Source organism: Paralichthys olivaceus, chromosome 14 (assembly GCF_024713975.1).
Source record: "Paralichthys olivaceus isolate ysfri-2021 chromosome 14, ASM2471397v2, whole genome shotgun sequence".
NCBI classification, from domain to species: domain Eukaryota; kingdom Metazoa; phylum Chordata; class Actinopteri; order Pleuronectiformes; family Paralichthyidae; genus Paralichthys; species Paralichthys olivaceus.
The window spans coordinates 5,148,664-5,168,122 of record NC_091106.1 but is presented as its reverse complement, the minus strand read 5'-3'; the positions used below and the strand labels follow the sequence as shown (position 1 = coordinate 5,168,122).

Below are 19,459 nucleotides of genomic sequence, written 5' to 3'. Positions count from 1 at the left end.
TAAGAAGCTCATGTATAAGCTGTGTATATCACTGCTTGCATTACTGGGTGTGTTTGCTCATGTATAATGCTAGTACAGTGCATGTCTTCATCGGTGTGTGCATGTGTGTTGCAGTGAGACAGATGACAGCAGCAGTATACCGATGGCCGAGAGGACAGAGGTCAGCCCCGGAGGCAGGAAACCCTCCATCCACCTGACCCTGCCTGACTTCCAGGACGCCTCCACTGGTCTGCTCTGTTGCTGGTTAAAGTCTTTTTAATGAGGGCACTTCCACTGCACATATTTGGATTGTCATTGATTATTTTTAAGTTAAACACATCAATCTTCCTCTCTGGTGTTGGGTAAATACCCGTGAGAAAGGTGAACATGCAGGTCGGTTTAATTTCCCCAGAATTTGACCTTATTATGGATTAAAAGTGTGTTTGCCTGTCCACAACCCAGTTTTGGGCAACAGATGTGCTGTTTAAATAATAATGATCTGACTCACCTCCACATCTGTGCCACGAGCAGGATCTGGGGCCTGTGCACTTTTCATTCAGTCACAGGAAATGTATTGATGTTCTGAGAATGAGCAGAACGAACGTGTTCCTGAGCTCGGCTCTTTTCAGTCATTGTTATTTTCTGCTGACGAATGAACAATTGATCTCTGCTTCATGATCAATCTTGTCAATCTTGACCTGGGTTTGAATATTTGTACAATTTATTTAGGACAAAATATTGTTTTCCTGTGTTTTTCCATTCAATATCCGTAACAAACAGCTTGTCATTCCTCCGTTTCCCTTAACAGGTTCATTGAGCCCTTCGTCAGTTGCAGTGTCTCGCCTGGATGCGGCGCTCTCTGAGGTGTCAGATATCAGCTCCTCCCGTCGCCAAGGACCCACCTACATCTGGACCACCCTGGAACGCATCTGGCTGCAGGCTGGTAAGACAGTGAATCATGCGGCTATAACACAGTTTTTAAACCTCAAGGTTTTGATCTCTTGCAAAATTGGAATTTGAAATTCCTTTTGTCAAGAGGGAATTTCTGTTCAGGTTCAGCAAGTAGCCATATAATCACAGTGTATGTTACATGGGAGTTAATTTTCTGTTGCACTGAGGGAAAAAGGAAACTGACCATGAGTTTATTGACTCTGAGCTGGAAAAAACGTTGGCTGATTGTACTGCTATGGCTATGCAATTGACAGTAATCAGGCTCCATAGTTTTGTGTGTCGCAGTGTTATTAAGCTTTATGAATAATAATCTCATTTGAAGTGCAAAATGGACAGAACATTGATTTCAGACAATCAGCGTTCACTCCTGGATCAAATGGCTCTGCAGTAGACACAGGTTTTTATTAGCTCTGGCTCTGATTGGATTATCTTCTGAGCACCATGAATGTCTCAAAATGTCACGACAGTCCTTTCCAATAGGTGTTAAGTTGTTCTGTCTACTATCAAAGTGGTGGATAAGTGGCCCATCTAACAGACTGTCATGACAAGTCAATTGATTAGTATGTTTTAAAATAACAGACATTAACCAAAGTTCTGTAAAATAGAGAAGATACATAAAGATATAAAACAAACAGCCAAGAAGACAATAACACAATGAATAATCACATTAACTAGAAAACCTAATAAAAATTACAAATAGTAGTTAAAAGTAATACCTAAAAGATGGATGTATCCACTGTTTCGATCTGTGTTCAGAGTAAAGTATTCAAACAGGTCTTACATGCACCTTGATAAAACTGTTGACTCTACTGATAATACTTGGCTCATCTGTCCAGTGGTCATGTCACTCTTCCTGTTTGTTCAACAGGAACGGTTTGACTTTAAGGTGAGGAGATGTGGTGGACCTCAAGGATCAAGCGTTGGACCACACACACTTATAGTTAACCACAACCACCACATTACCATATATGTCAAAAGTATCCCAAAGATGTACGGTCCCAGTAGGGATGGAAAACTTTTTAGGGATGACCTCATCAGAAAATTCCAGATCAGACAAAAATAAAAGTCAGAATCATTGATGGTAAATTTGAATGAAAATGCTCTCCACACAGACTGTTGTACAGATGCTACTATAAAAGCTGTGCAGCCTGACTGTCGCGCACAGCTTACTGACCTGCTTACAAGCTTAGTTGAATTTCAATCTCTCTGGGGAGCGAGACATTGTTTATGTACTTGGTACAATGTGAATACACATTTTTCCTCCATGTTTTTTTGAGCACTGCAGTCACAGAAATTCACTTGGGGGTCACCTCTTTATAATGAAAGTTGAAAAAACCCTGTGTGAACCACAAGGGAGGTGTATAACAACTCCTGCCAGAGATTATATATTTGTACCCTTGTTTAAAACTACGTAATTTAGTGTGACTGCTGCAGCCATTACCTCTGCCTTCACAAACAAGGGTAAATAAGAAATATGTTAACAATTTAGTGGTCAGAGCCATTTCAGTCCCATTGAATACTGCATACCTTATGTAGGAGTGTGTTCTGTACCTGCATAAATGAAGCCACTGCTCTATTAAGGGCAGAATGGCAGTGATGCATACGGCTATTACTTCCACCCCTTCAGCCTTCAGTCTGCATGTGGAAGTTCATGGGAGTGCAGAGCATTCGCAGGAAATGAAGGGAGAGGAGTACAGAGAAGCTCCGCACAAACACTCCATCTATCCACTCAGCTGGAGTGGACGAGGCATGGGAATGGGAATCCATACCGCAGCCGAGTGAGCGCAGTGATGCAACCAGAATACCAGCGTGTTACAATAGAGGATGGGATGCGCGGAGGGGCCAGGGGGTCATGTCCCCTGTGGCCGGGTGTAATTTGAAGGTTAATGTCTAACCTTTGAACCCTACTATTCCTCTGCTGAGAACAGACAAAATAGAACATGCTCACAAAGCTGTGTGTGAGTGTGTGTGTGTGTGTGTCTCTCACTGAAGGCAGAGCCAGTCCTACCCCCAGTGACCCCCTCTCCTTCCCAGCATTCCTCTTCACATCGGTCACTTCCTCTCTCAATCTCACATCCTGATTGACCAAAAACACACACACACACACACACTGCGGGTTCTTTAAAAGCGACACACTGAGCTGCACATAAACACTCAAACTCTCGCACACACACATACCTGCCAACATTTAAATGAACTGTATATGTACACGCACTGATCTAATAGCTGTTTTTTTTTCGGAGAGCTCAGGTGATGAGCAGGAAAAGGCCTTACGTAACCATTCACTGAATCCTTTTCTGTGAAATGAAGCTATGAAAAGAAACCCTGAGTCTGGGAAATGGTTCTCTTTCATCTCGCAGGGGTAGCATGCATCCACTAAGTATTTCCCATCTGTGCATGTGAGACACAGGTAAACAAACAAAACATCCCCTACCAAACACACACATGGGTTCATGCAACGCTCAGGAGCAGACAGCACGTACAATGTATTTGCAGAGCACAGCTTTCTCTATCTCTCTGTAACACACACACACACACGCTCACATGTCTGTGCTCAGAGCCGAGGGTTTTCTTTCTCAGGGTTTATCTGGGTGTCAACCCAGTGTCCACTGGTGAGAATGATTGACAGCTCCCCCCTACAGCATCCTGTCCACACAGTGGTCTGCTCCATCCTCAGGGGCAGATCCTCTGGTGTGTGTGTGTGTGTGTGTGTGTGTGTGTGTGTGTGAGTCTGGGGTTTGTCCTCATCTTCCCAGCAGCAGCAAAGAAAGGAGGCAGCTTTAGTATGCGATGGCCATATTTAGGCAAGTCTCTCATGACTTCCCAGGCACAACATTGCTCCCACTCTCTCTTTCAATGAGTGTGTGTGTGTGTGTGTGTCCATCCAACTGTAGTGTTTTGTGTTTGTCTTTGAGCGCTGCACAGTTTACATTTTAACTTGATGGCGTTGAACTCACTGTTAAGTCTTTTTCACTCATCATTGGGGGGATTAATAATAATAACTCTGTCCCTTATTTTTCCCTGTTTTCTATATCCATCCTTTTCTTACCCTTGCTTCCTTTCCTAAACTCATGTACCCTCCTTGCTTTCTGTCTTCTCTGCCCTCGTCCAACCCTCTCTGTCTTTTCTCCTTCTCCTCCCGCCATCATCCTCCATCTTTTTTCTTCCCTGTATCCCTTCCTCTCTTCACTTCATTCTCCTCCTGCAGGGGAGCTGTTCATGGCAGATGGTCGGTTAAAGGAGGCCCAGTTCTGCATAGCTGAAGCGAGCTCAATATTCCCCAACTCGCACTCTGTGCTGCTGCAGCGGGGCCGACTTGCGGAGCTCCGGGGCCAACTGGACGAAGCCAAAGGCCTGTATGACGAAGCCCTGGCCATCCATCCCACAGGAGAGAGGATACTGGTGCACATGGTGAGAGACAGTGAAAGCATTAGAGGCTGCTAAATTGAATTAGAATTTATAACATTCTGTTCTGTTAAGTGTCTCACTCAATTTATGGTATTAAATTACCAGTGACCAGGATGCATGCTCTCATGTATGCAGCCTAGCATACAACTGTACACTCATGCACACTGAAAACGCTGGGCTTGAATTCACTAAATTACATTACACTGTTACACAAGAACTTGAGAGTTAAGTCAGACTCACATGTGCAGTCATGTAACGTACATTCAGATTTACAAACATATGCAAACAAATTTAAATGTTTTTCTTAACGCCACTAAATTGAATTACACAAATATTAATTCAGTCAGATCTCCTTATCGTAACCATAAACACACCACAAACAGTACAAACAGTACATAAGATTACCTAGTTTCATGTGAGTCATCAGGCAAGAACTTTAAGTCTTCACAAGCAAAGTCATTGCATAGAAATGCAAAGACTTTCCACAGTTTGGTGGAAGGCAGGGAAGGCAGTAATAAAGTGTTATTTATTAGCATAAACAAAGCATTATAACAAGTTCAATTTATATTGTGATTCTCTGTAAAGGAGAGTTTAAAACCACAACCTTCAGGAGCAAATAGGTCAAATAGCAATTTCACATTTACTGTGATAAATATCCACATCAACCGATATGAACATTTTTATCTTCATAACATTTTTAGTCATATCACCCAAAATACAACACACACTCATACACTCAGGAATAAAATTTAATGATTTTCAGTCTGGACATCACATGATGTATATTCAAACACACACATACATGAATGCAAGCATGAACTCAGGCTAACACACACATACACACACTAGCATGCACACCATTAAGATACAACTTGAAAAGTGTTTTAACCCTTTTTTTTGGATATTAACTTTTATGGAGTTTTGAGCTGATTTTACAAATTTAAATAGTCATGGAAATACCAAAATACTTAACCCCATTTTAAATATATGAATACAACTAAACTTATTAATGACTAAATCGAAGAGATTAACATCTTTTCTTTGAAAGGATTCAACCATCAATATATAGACGAATATCTGTGATTCTTCATTACTGCTGTAATGTATTCTGACTTGTTTAATATCTAATCAATAACTCATTATGCTGAATCAGGCGGGCTGGTGGTGAAGCTTAACAAATCCCTCCTTTTGTAAAGCCTGTACAGGAGGTTAGCCTGTAGTAAGTGCTCTGCATTGTTAATGTGCAGCCCTCCTCGAAAGAAATACTGTTGACTGTTGATGAGAAGACAAAATGAATGGTACATACATGATATTTGTGAGGTTTTCATTAACCAGGCTGGTTGATATAATCTTGCAAGCTGTAGCATTGGCAGCTGCTCATAATCATTATGGAACTAAACAATCACCCACTTCCACAAGTCAATAGCATATTTTAGTCTGAAAATTTATATTGAGAGAATATATAAATGTTAGAACAAGGCTAGTTTGTCATTGGTGGTTGATAGAAGCTCCCAAGCTGACAGTTCCAGCTCTTCATTTTATTGTTTCACGTGAGTGCACTGGTCAGTGTCATGATTGTGATCATTGCAGTAGTTCAGTCATATTCTGAAATGTGTTGGGTAAAAAGTTTCAGAAAATTTCAACAAATGACTGGATTTAGCATGTCTGATCTCTCCCCCACATTTCTTTCATCCAAGCAGATCATCTCTCTCTCTCCCTCTCTCTTCCCCTCCCTCTCTCTCTCTCACTCACACACACACAATAAAGAGCCTCTCTCACCCACTTCCATCCACTCCCTCGCTCAGTCTCGCTCCAGTCTGTCCTGCCGATGAGCCACTGGATTAGCCACGGTTGCTCTGACCTTTGAACTTTCTCTGTTGTCATGGTGAAAGGACCAGAGAGGGATATTCCTCAAATCCCAACCCACACTGCCTGATACTTGCTTCGCACAACACATGCATACACACAACTGTGGTCTCCATAGTGATCATAGATGTGCTAGTCGATATTTCTTGGATTCAAGTACTTGCAACCTTGTGACCACATAAGGCTTATGCTTTTGTGCACTTTAATGTGTGTGTGTGTGTGTGTGTGTGTTTGTGTGTGTGTGTGTGTGTGTGTGTGTGTGTGTGTGTGTGTGTGTGTGTGTAGTCCCATTGGGGTAGACAGAGGTACGCGTCTCTCCAAATTTGGCCTGTGGGAGAACCAATCCCAGGGGGTGAAAAGTTGAAACAAAGCCAGCTGGCATTGTCCTACTCTGGGTCTCTTACAGGGCAGCTGTGTTCTTAGTCTGAGTGTGTGCGTGTGCGTGTGCACAGGCACAAGTGCATGTGTCAAGAGATGACTGTGTGTGTATGCTTGTCTGCGTTCATGGATTTGGCATGTAAGTACACTTTTTTTTTTAAACTGTATGTGTAGCGAACCAGTGCAATACAGACGGGGAAGGATTCAAATGCAGACATAGAGGCAGAGATGAAGTGTGCATCCTTTAACTAAACAAGTCAAGTGGACAAGGTTTGTGATGGAGGGGTTGGAGGCGGGCAGTGGTCAAAACCATCCAAAATCCAGAGTGCTTACCAATATGATGGTTCAGCCACGTGTCTGTAGATGGCTCACTTCCCCAGTGCTCACTAGTCAGCCGAGTTACTGTAGCGAGTCAATTCCTCGCTCATTCCTCTCACATAATTATTTTCCCTGACATTTAACATTTTCCGGACTTCTCTTTGAGCTCATCTGTGACGGCTGTAATTCTATTTGACATATTCTCCCTGGTTTATTTCTGCAGTTGCAAATGTCAGAAGACGCTAAGAACTCATGATGAAATGTATCTCTTCTTCGACAGCAGAACATGTTGCATCAGCCCTCTGAAGCTCCTGCAGGTTAAATTGTACTTATATTACACTTTGAAGGCTGATAAATTCACTATAGAGGCATTTGAAAAAAGAACATTTAGTTTTAAGATCGTATTTACACTGGTATTCATTACATTCAAAAATCTGTTTTTAATTTAGGTGTAATTGTCTAGTCTTGAAATATAAGATCATTTTTTAAGATGGACTTCCAGAAGACAAATATTGTCTAAAATGACGGTCATCATGGCATCCTAGCAGCAGAGTGCTGGGCATTGCGGCATAGTTATTAAATGATAGGGGAAGCTACAGGCTGATATGGATGTGGGAAACCTCCCTCTTGTCTGTGGTCAAGATTATTGAGTCTTTTCTGAATAAGACTCACTCTTCCATAGCCACTTGTCAGCTGTTGAGCTCAAAGTCCAACGGGAGCGACTTCGTGCTCGTGGCTGAAGCTGAGGATTTGAGGAGCATTTGTCAAAACCTGAGAATCTTTGGAAAAATGCTGATGTTACATATGGCTTTCTGTTTCATGCTCAGCTGCAGATCACGTTAAACGACAAGAGGCACCCATTCAACCCACTGGAGGCAAGGAAAGGGTTGATACAGCTTAGCTACTGGAGTCAGGAATTGCGTTTAATGATTAACTCTATGTGGGTCTCCTCAATTCTGAAGATCCATGTACCTGGTCAGTCAGGTGGAATTCTTAGGACTACACCAAAGCCCTCTGTGTTTTTTGTTGAGTCATGTATTTGAACTTGGCCAGCTTGCCAAATTAATCTGTTCACCCAGTTCTCATCACAAACTTTGAATTAGCCCTTTGGATAAACATTACGTGTAGGACTTCAGAGGCTGCTGCATCCCCGTTTTGTCTGCTGTGATTCCTATCTGTTGATTATGACTGGCTTGCCAAATTAAACTGTTCTCCAAGTTGTCGTAATCTGATTCCCTTAGGTGTGGCCCTCCCTATTTATTTCCATTCCTACATTTCCAGTTTAACATTATATTAAAGCCCTTCAAATGTTAGTTTGTCGATGTATATATTATCTGGAGTGCTGGTCTAGTGCACAGTTCAGACGTACAGTCTTATTTTCATGCTTTGTTTGGGGAAGTATCCAGGGTTTGGGTCGGGTTTTGTTCACAGGTTCCAATCTCTTATATGTGGTCCTTGTTTTTCATTTCTCTTTTTGTATTCTTGCAGAAATGACTTTGGGGGTAAATTGTTGTATTCCTGAGATCATGCCTGGCATGTCTGTCTATTCAAGACAGATTATGTCTGATAACTTAACAATTAAACATTGCTCACAGGATGTGCCCAGGATCCACATCAGACAGAAGATGAGGAAAAATATATATATAATAAAAGTATTTTCATTCAAGAGTCTTACCTAATCTACTAATCTCCCATTATCTCCTCAAGATAATGTTTTATTTTCCAAATGGTTTCAGTTCTTTTGACTAGAAAGTCTCTCTCAGTTCACCATTTCCCTTCTGCAAAAACCAACTGAAACTACAAAAGTTTTAATGAAGAGTTTTGGTTGACCCAACTTCCCTCTGCCATTATCTGTGGGAAAGAAATGACTCTCAGTTGTAAAGTTTGGAAGCTATTCCTCATTTGTCACTTGTTAAGGGTTAAAGCCCCATGAGACAAATTGTGATTTTTGAATATGGGCTATACAAAGAAATCTTTAATTTTTTGATTTATCGATTGATGAATGCATTGATATAGATTTCTGTATGTTGTGCATTGCAAATTTGACATGCTAATGAAGCATTATGGTAAATAAATGCATCCTTAAAAAGTGATGGAGTCTAAGTGGTACGCTGTGCAGGACATTATATTTGGAGCACTGCCCATATTTCTGGCTTGCATCAGCCTGCCAGAATACAGTCTACAGTTGCTGCTACTCAGTGGCTCTGGCTTCATGCATTTATTTTTACACTGTATCTGCTGTGGCCACTTTGTGTGCCGGTGGCCCATTTATTCCGCTCTGCCTTAAGGGGAATTCTGATGATATTCTTGGATGATATTCTTACACTTGAGCTATTATTCTGCAAAAGAACATACTGTTCTTTCCTAGAATGCCTTTTCAGATCTTATACAGCTTTGTCCAATTATCAGGAGTCGTATATAGTTAAGTATATTTTATATATAAAAGATGTAAGCTATACTCCTTTGCAATTTTTCATTAAGAAAAATGTATTATTAACACATATCATTACATGAGAACTGTAAAATTCCTCTGAAAACTACTTATTTACATTATTTTGGTCATTTGCCATTTTGACACAGCGGACAGTGTCATTATCGGGAAGAGAAAAGTACGATGTGCAACAAAGGTTTCCAGAATCACATTTTGCATTGTGTGCATTTAACCACAATGGCTGTGGTTCCTCTGTTAGTCACAAACTGTAACAATTTCTTGACTAAATAGTATTTGGGAGCATAAGAAATTTTATTCAAGAAATAGCCACAATATGAAACGAAAAGGAAACTCCCTCTAACAACACAGTCTGTTTAACATTTATACACTCATTGAATAAATTATGAGCTTTTAAGACTAAGTAGATTTTGAACAGAGACAGGCAAGCTGTGTCTCCAAACCTCCAGTCTTAATGCTAAGCTAACATAGACTTCTGCTGATTCTTGCATCTAACTTTTAATACTGTAGACATCATTCTGGCCTTGATGGTTTCCTATACATTTTAGAGTATTTTAATGTGGCATCAAAAATTACATTCACGTAAACTACAGAGTGTGGAGTGTAGTTGTACTGTTCTCCACAGTAGATGGAAAGGGGAAATGTGAAACCCATAACTGTAAGCTATACAGGAGGTGTGATTCATAATAACACACCACCACCATCTTTTCACAGTCACAGCATAGGGCCAACCACTTTACTCACTCTGTATGCTCACATCAGGCATGCGTACATGGTTTTCAAGTGTGTGCTTGAGAGAACGAGAGAAAGAGAAAGGCAATGATCAGACAGTGACTTACTGCTCTGGTCAGCTGCTGGTTTTAGAGTATTTTTGGATGGATGTGGGTGTGTTAGTGAGGGAAACCAGTATAGGCCTATGGTATTTTTGTGTGTATCCATGTGTGTGTGTGTGTGTGGTAATGGTTAGCAGGAACTCTCTAATTTAAAGTCTTGGTTGTGGCAGTCCACAGGTTAAATCCAAGTATTTATTCTGTTTGTCAATTACAGAATTAGCCATGACAGCTTTTAAACATTTGCCTGTCTCTTAACCTCATCACAGTGTTTGGTCGACGTGTGTGTGGCATGTTGTGCATTGGTGTCTGTTCCGATGGATAGCTGATCCTGAAACATGGCCCAGCCTTTCCTCAGCTGATGGTATGAAATGAATCTGACCCACTCCCAACATCCTCCACATCCCATCCGTCCTGTTCTGTAGTGGGGCCTCTGAGTCAGTCTGAAACACACACACACACACACACACACACTTTACTTTTCCTCCTCTCCAGCATATTCATACACAGCTTCACATACAGTATGTATGCTTATTCTCAAGGACGAGGACTGTGCTCATTGAATTAATCGCGTTCCAATTATCAAATGCCCTCATCTCTCTCTCTCTCTCTCTCTCCCTCTCTCCTCTCTGTGTGTGTGGATGGGGGTGGTTGTCAGCTGATTAGATAATGCAAATACATTATTTATAACACTTTGCTCATTCTCGCCGCTTTATGGGATTGCCTAGCAACCACGGAAATATATTCTATTGAGCAAGACCTCCGATAACCACAGAGAGGGAGAGAGAGAGAGAGAGGAAGAAAAAATCGGGGTTGCAAACAGGGAGACGATTGGGAGTTGGCTGGTGCCTCCGTTGCTATGTATGGCTCATCTGGGCTCACTCATTTTTTTTCCTTTTTCTTTGACGCCTCTCCCTTTTTTTCTCTCCATCTCTTTTTCTTTCTTTTCATTGTTCCCGTTTTAGCTCTCTCTTGTTCGTTCACACTCCCTTACCTCATCGCGTACTTCTCCTTTTCTTTTTCTCTGTATCACTTCTCTCTGTCATTCTGTCTTCCCCTTGTTTCCTATTGCTGTCTTTCCATATGTGTGTTTTCACACGTATATGTGTCATGATAACTTTCACAGTTTTCTATATTTATGTATCTCCTATAATCTGTAGAAAGGTGAGAATGTTCATGGGAATTGATTCTTGATGCAATGTATTTGTGCCATTTCTTTTTTCTCACTCGATCACACACAAACAACAGGGATAGATACATATACATGCACATTATTTGCCATGCGCTCATGCCACACAGGTGGATACCAACAACACAAAAGATGGCTCAGTAAAAGTGCTGAATAAGATATAACCTCTGCTGGGTCAGAGAGAACTTATTTTGAGTGGATCCTTGAATTTCCAAGGTTTCCACTTATGCCTGCCTACATTTTAGTACATGTGTATAAATGTACAAATCATACAAATTATTTTCATTTGAGATATAGGTAATCAGGTAGGTAGGTAAATAGATACGATTATAATTTTGGGGGAAATACCTCCTTTTTTCAAGAGCTAGATGAGAAGATTGGTACCACTCCTATGTTTGTACTCCTAACATGAAGCATCTGCCAGAAGACATGTAGATCATTTTTAGTATTAACACTGGAAACAGGGGGAAACTGCAAACCTGGCTCAATAGAGCCTCTGACATTCTCTGATCAACACAATGTATCTGGACCACCCTTTTCCCTGCTTCCAGTCTTTACACTCATTAAATCTAATGGAATGCTGGCTGTAGCTTTTATATTTCACTGACACTTGTATTCTCATCTGACTCATCTGCAAAGCAAACACGTTACCTCCCAAAATGTTGAAGTGTCAAAATAGCGAGCACGTTAGGTGAATAATTAAGTTTGCCACAATTGAAGTAGGCAGTAGCCTTGGCTCACCTCTTGCCTTAGCTTTCCCTGTCTGCCCAGACTGATGAGATTAATGGTTCAGGTAAAAGCTCTCTTCCTGGGTCAATGGCAGGGCACCATGCCACTGTGTGTATGTGTGTACTAGATGTTAGCCTACAGGTTCAACAGATGGTTCCTGGGTGTCATTACAAGCCCTCTGGGTGTCACATTGCATTATTGGTGACCTGAACCATGCCAAGCACACTCTTGACCACTTACAGCCTGAAACCATCACAGAACTGTTTCTAGCCTTGAATCTAGGCTCAACAACTTATTGGCTCATTCTTATTTTCCAGGTTTTTTCAATGAGTCGTAGCTCTTTGGCTCTGTAGGCAGCATGGCTGACAACAGCAGATTGCGAGTCTAAATTTAGAGTTCAGCTGTCTCTACACTGTCTAGATAGATGTTAATTCCTGTGTTTTTCTTCTCCGGGAATTGATTCATATGACCATCTTTACTTTTTGCACATTTCATTTTTTTGTACATTTAACTGTGAAAAGATGAAGTAGCCAATTTTCCCATCAATTTACACCCAGTAACTTATTAAGACAGAGAAAGTAAAAGAAATGTTTTTGTCATCCTTTTGGCAATATGGGGTTAGTCTACTTTAGATCTACATCCAATCAGACATTTGCTTGAAGCCTGTATGGCTTTCGATCAGTGTGGCTTTACACGCTAGATTTGAACTTGAATTTCAATGCAAACATTTAATAAAGGAATTAGTGTTCACTTAAGAAAGTTTTGTCATAAAGAAGTTACTCAATAGATATGAGTCCCATAAATACATTTCTCTGCTGTCTTCCTAGTCATAGTTTGTATGTTCGATTATTAAAAAGTGCTTCTTTTGTCTTTGTACAGCATGAAATATAAATTACTCTAACTGACACTTAATAACAAAAACTAATTTCCCCAGATCGATTCCATAATCAAATCTACGTTTGGTGTGTTTGCGTTTGACATTCGGGAAGCTTTAATTCTCTTTAATCTGTCTGATGGAAATATACACTTAACTAAATGCTGTGTGTTGTTGCAGCATTTCAAAAGTCTGCGTAAATTCAGCCTGAAACACCACTGCACTGCCCACTTGCTCAGCTTGGCTCAGCTCAGCTCAGTTCAGTTGTGCTTTAATGGCATGACAAGAAACGAACCTATGCTGCCAAGCTTGATGAGATCTGCTGAGGTAAAACTGCAGACAGATGGCTGTGAGTAATTAAAGCAAAACCAATAGATAACAGTTTTATCAGCGCGATGCCAAAAACATGCGAGAGCAATCTAAATGTTCCCGAGCACACATTTGTTCACTCACTTCCTTTTTTAATCTGCTCACTCTCCCACTGACTTTCATTTTCTGCATGGTTGCACCTACAGTACTGTAAATAGTACTTAAAAGTGAGTCTCCTTCACCCAATCACATCAACATGCCAAGGACAGTGCCCTACAATGGTTCGATACATCTGAAGCAATGTGGGGTTTAGTGTCTTGATTTTATATAAAGATGGATGACATAATTGGTAGCCAGAGCTGTAGTATCGAGGTCCTAACGACAATCCATTGGAACTCTGTCTCAGTTTTTTAAGTTTGCTTGATTTTTAAGTTTGGTCCATGTCCCATCAACTAACATGTAATAGGTGGGGTTTATGGCAGATACTGTGGCCAACTACCAGGGGGCGATCCAGATGTTTTGCCTTCATTTTTGGAAGCAGTCGTGTTGTCCATCTTTAGTTACAGCCAATGGTCTTTCCTGAGAAGCTGGGGGTTGAACTGCCTGTGATTAGTGGATGACCTGTGTCTCGTTTTCTGCTCTCCCTCTGAATAAAAATATTTGCTGAAAATTGCTGAGAAATTATACCAGGCCTCAAGGTTAACAGGTTTAGATGTTTAGGAGACCAGTGTTTACAGAGACCAGAATATTGTTTGTACATACTGACTAGTAAACTGTGCTGTAGCCTGAGCAGGAAAAAGGGTTCCCTTCAAACTTTTGACATTTTTAACATGTCTGTACATGTACAACTTTAAAATAGTTTCATGAAAACAACTTCAGAGGTTTTGTTTATTAAGGTTTATTTGCTTGGAACTGACCCTACTAAGCTAAGTGAACAACATCCAGTGACCAGCTCTGTCTTTAACAGACTTGAGATGAACTTTGTTCTATAGTTGCCAATGTGCGTGTATTAGGCTGTCAGTTTTTCCTGTCGTCGTAGTGTTTATATCAGACCACAGTACACACTATGCAGTAGAATTTATTTGATTGAGCTGCTGACAATGATCAACTTTTCCATGGTTACCAGCATAACTGACATGCCGCACAGATGTGTGTGTTGGTGTGTGTTAGCCTAGTAGCCGACTGTGTTTATGCTAGAGACGCTGGAACAATGTAACCCCTGTGAGAGGCTGGAGAGCACAGACAGTAAGATGTGGACACTAGTGGCCAAACCAGTGGGAAGGAATACATCATACACCAGAGGCATACACCCACACTGACACACACACACACACACACACACACAAGGTGGTAAACCTGTATGTACATCCTGTGACAGGTTTTCTCCATACCCAAGAGTTTCAGTCTTCCTCTGTGTTTTCCACACATCAGCACTGAGGAAAAGGAGGAAGAGAGTGTGTGCGTGTGTGTGTGTGTGTGTGTGTGTGTGTGTGTGTACTCTTTTGAAAGTTGAATCAGAGCCCCTAGACAGCTATGTGAATTTCAGCCCAATTAATCTGGAGCTTGTGAGTAGGGACTGCATAACAAGACTTGTCTGTCTGACCTCAGGCCAGCTCTGTGTGTGTGTGTGTGTGTGTGTGTGTGTGTGTGTGTGTGTGTGTGTGTGTGTGTGTGTGTGTGTGTGTGTGTGTGTAATAGTCAGAATGAGGGAGGGGATGATATTGTGCAAGAGTGGTTGCCTGTTGTCACCTCTTGTGTGCTTGTGACACTGTAGTGTGTGTGTGTGTGTGTGTGTGTGTGTGTGTGTGTGTGTGTGTGTGTGTGTGTGTGTGTGTGTGTGTGTGTGTGTGTGTGTGTGCGTGATTGTGTGTGTGAGAATGTGCAGTATGTTTGTGTGGAAGACAGATTTGACTCCATGCTGTTGGTCAGTTGCACAACGCCCTTTTCTGCTGGGTCCTTAAACACATGGCACGCCAACTGAGCTGAACTCTGAAGAGACAGAACACACACACACACACACACACACACACACACACACACACACACACAAAGTTCTGTATGACCTTTAAAATGGTGACAGTTGATATCATCCGTAATCTCACTCTCTCACATATATCCTACACACCCTGAAACATAATGGCCGTTTATTAAATTTAGACATCTATACGCTTAACATGAAATGCCAGTTATCACACATACACACATACATACATTATATACATTAATACAGTTTAAAAGCAGAGTGTGGAGCTTGCATGCATACCCACCACTCTTCCTGGCAGAGCCAACGCCCAGCAGGGTCCTGCAAATGAACACTTTGAAGTAACATCTTCTTTAAAGGTACATTCCAGTGCTTTTAGATCATTCTTGTTTATTTTTCTGCCTCCATTTTGCAGAATTTTGTTCATTTTTGAGGATATTTTCAGAGTTTTTTAACTTGCCTGCTATTTGTACTGAAAGTGATGACCTGTGTTGGGGAATTAAATGCATTACTCAGTCATTTCTTGAAATGAATGGTGTAAGGGATTGACATTTATTGTAAAATATTATGAAGTGCATCAGTTATTAATCCCAGCAGGCCTCTGTTATTGCAGTATAGAGATTGGTTTGTCAGGTTGGCTTCATCCTCAGCACATTAGATGGACGTTTAGGGCGGCAGTAATAGTTCAGTGTTTCCAAGATGAAATGTTCCCTATGGTAACGCCAAAATTTTCCAAAGATGCTTTCAGACATGCACTGAACTCCTGATAATTTAACATTATTATCCAGAGTTCAGGGGCTTTTAAAGTGAGAGACTCTAAACTTTCTCTGGAGTTTGGCCTGCCAGCCGGTTGGTAGTAACCCCGGCGAATGTCAGAGGTAGCCCATGTGAGAATACAGTAGGAGATTATGTGGAGGACTCACTGTTCGAGAGTGGGCAAAAGCATGTGATCCATAGAGGGGAATTTATACATTCCATGCTGTGCCACCCCTCACCTTAACGCTCCAGAGATTTGTGTTGTAAACACGTCTGACCTGGACAATCCCCTGCTGCATTCTTCAGACTGGAGAGGACTAGCTGGTTAAACTATAATGTCTCACCTTCAGCAAGTAAAAAGTGAATATGTAGTGTTTGGCTGTGCTCACTTTAACAAAGTAAAGAAAGTATATAATGAATTTACCTTAATTGCACCTGCTAAGGAGGTGATGTTTTCTTTGCTATTTGTCTGTTAGCAGGACTACACAAGAACTACTGAACTGGCTGGAAGGGTGGTACACAGGCTAAGGATGAACACTTTAACTTTTGGAGCAGATACAACTAAGCGGGTGGATCCAGGATGTTTTTTAGGAAGTTCTTTAACATTGATATATTTAGACATTTTTGTGATTTTCTTGAGAATCTTGATTTTTGACTTTGGGAACTGCTAAGTGCGTTATCAGTGTGTGATAACTATGTGTGCAATTTGGTGCAGGTTGTTTGAGTCTAAGGGAAATTTGAGGCTTTTGAAGAGGTATGCACTACATGTCTGTTCAGGGATACCCACGATTTTCTTCTTGTGTTGTTAGTGAAGGCAGCATGGTCTAAACCTTCATCTGTGTGTGTGTGTGTGTGTGTGTGTGTACTGCAGAGAACTACCTCTTATCCATTGATTTGTGGATTGTTTTCCCCCTTCAGTTGTACAGTCCCAGTTGAACATGACTCTAAATTCAAGTGGTGTAGAGTCTGTTGTTGTTGCTATTTTGTGACTGTCGTTTTTGTACTAAACTGGTCCACAGGACAGCAGGGATTATAATCCAAGATTTGTCTTGTTTTAGTTTTTTTGTAAAAAGCCACAATCTGCTTACTTGATCTTATCAAGCAATGAAAAATGTTCTAATGTTAGATATTCAGGACCTTGAAAAAACATGACAAATGAGGTTCTGAGGTTTGAAAAAGAGAGTAAGCCATATTCCAGTTTTTATCCTGTAATTTACCTCAGAAGTCGGGTTAATGGAGATTTAATTCAACAATTAAATGACGCATTGTCCCATTTTAAACCAGTGGTTAATTACTTTTTGTTCCCAAATCAAGAACTGCAAAAAACACAAATTGACATGACATTTTTGATTAACATTTTGAAGCAACATTTTACTTCTTCTTTTACCCCTCTATCCATATTCCCATCCAGGGTCGTTTGCTGGTGAAAACCGGGCGTGTCCACCTCGGGGAGAAGGTCCTGCGTGATGCAGTTCAGATCCACAGCACCTCTCACGAGGCGTGGAGCAGCCTGGGCGAGGCCTTGCAGTCTCGGAGCGCCAGCCAGGCCCCCGACTGCTTCTTGACGGCATTGGAGCTTGAAGCGTCTTGCCCCATACGGCCCTTCACCATCATTCTCAGGGAGCTCTGAGGGGGCCTGGCCTGGGGTCTGAGTGAAGGTTAAGGAATTGGCCTCTGGCTGGATGATTATACACTGGTGCAATGAATAGTTTGACATTTAAGGAAATAGACCTGTTTGCTTTCTTTCCTAGAGTAAAACATTTAAAGCTAGAGCCAGGAGCACTTACAGATGTTAAGTGATGTCATCATCTTTGGAACAATGACTGTCTAAAATTATGTCGCCACTTCCTCCCAATTTAGAAAAATGAAGCCAAATTACCCCAGACCCAGGTGCTACCATCTGAGCGACATTTGGAGCCAGAGTCTGTGCAGCATTGATCGTGTAGTGGAACCATGTTATCAACATCCCATCAATACACCTGCCTGACCAATCCGGGCTCTACTGTCAATCTCACAACCTATACTCCAGCCAGCCACCAGGGGGGCAATTAAGAGATTCACTTTTGTGCTCCTGTCATGTCCCCTATTTTATAAACAGTCATTGTTTAGTGTGTAGCCTTGCTAGCTGTTTCCCTGTTGCCAGTGAACAATGAACAAACAGGAGAATGATATGTATTTTCTCATCTAGCTCTTGGCAAGAAGGCAAAAAGGCTTTTAAAAAGCTTCTAATATTCCTTCAAACGTAGGTTGTGTCATGGTGATCCTCTAAGTTTCCAAAACTACTACATCTGTACATTCATAGCATCTGATCTTAGTAAGCTGTGTTGGATAAACAAATTACGAAAAATATGTATCAACATGAAAAGAGAATGATGCAGGTAACAGGGCTGTATAGACAAATGTTTTAAGTACTATATCAATGAACATCTCCTATGGAGTTATTACTAGTGAAGACGTTTATTTCAACAATACTACAAATGATATATTTTTCATGAATCACTGAATTTTTCATTTAATGATTCATAAATTGCAAAGATGTGCTGGTTGCGTCTTGAGATGGACTGTACAGTATGTTGTTGTGTTATATGTGGAAATGCAGATACATGGATTATGTATAGGCTCCCAGTCACAACAGCAGCTCCACTTCATCCTTATCTTAGCCTCTGATGTATTTTTGATGATCACGTTGATTGACACAGCTTTTATGTGCGCGCACACACACACACACACACACACACACACACACACACACTCAAACACAGAGGGATATTACCACCCTTTCATCCTCAAATAAGAGTTCCCATAGGATGTAGAAGGGGCATTCACTTATCATTCCACGTTATGTGTGTGTGTCTATATGTGTATTCATATTGTACATCTCTTACATTATGTATCTTCATGCATGTGTGTTTGTTCAAGACCATCCCTCTGGGGTGTTATCAGTCCCTGTTATGTTTGTTCTGTTTGTACGGTACAGTAGGCGACTCTTCCCCTAATAGTGTGTTTGTGTATGTTCTTTGTGTTGTTTTTTTGACTCATCTCTTAGTAATGCTCTCCATTATAAACCACAATGGCTTTTAAAAATCACTACTGAATGGTGCATCTTCACCTGCCTTGTCACTTGTGACTAATGGACATCACTTCCGAGTGCCTAACCACATTAATGTGAGCAGTGGGACCGGGCTGCCGGCTTATGTAATACTGCCAGCACAGTTTCCTGCCTCCAAACTCCCTCCCCCCTTCTCCTCTTCCTCCTCCTTTCTCTCTCTCTCTCTCTCTCCTCCTGCATCTCTCTATGTCTCTCGCTCTCTCCCAGTTTGCCTGATGTGATGTGATGTGGCTTGGTTGCCTAGCAGCCATCCCCTTGTTTGAGTAACTGGGGAAGGGGAGAGATATCTGGTCTGTTGAACAACACACACACACACACACACACACACACACA

The 19,459-nt window shown here is 41.3% G+C and overlaps 1 protein-coding gene across 1 annotated transcript in view; it reads left to right on the top strand.

The window, feature by feature from the left end:
* The window catches only part of ttc7a (tetratricopeptide repeat domain 7A), a 50,916-nt gene extending 31,812 nt beyond the window's left edge, over positions 1-19,104 (top strand). Inside the window, exons 18-21 of the mRNA XM_069538716.1 lie at positions 115-227; positions 788-922; positions 4,139-4,341; positions 17,429-19,104. Coding sequence (XP_069394817.1) covers positions 115-227; positions 788-922; positions 4,139-4,341; positions 17,429-17,647 — 670 coding nt within the window. The 3' untranslated portion in view covers positions 17,648-19,104. The remainder of the gene's footprint in view (positions 1-114; positions 228-787; positions 923-4,138; positions 4,342-17,428) is intronic.
* Positions 19,105-19,459: the final 355 nt, after the last annotated feature.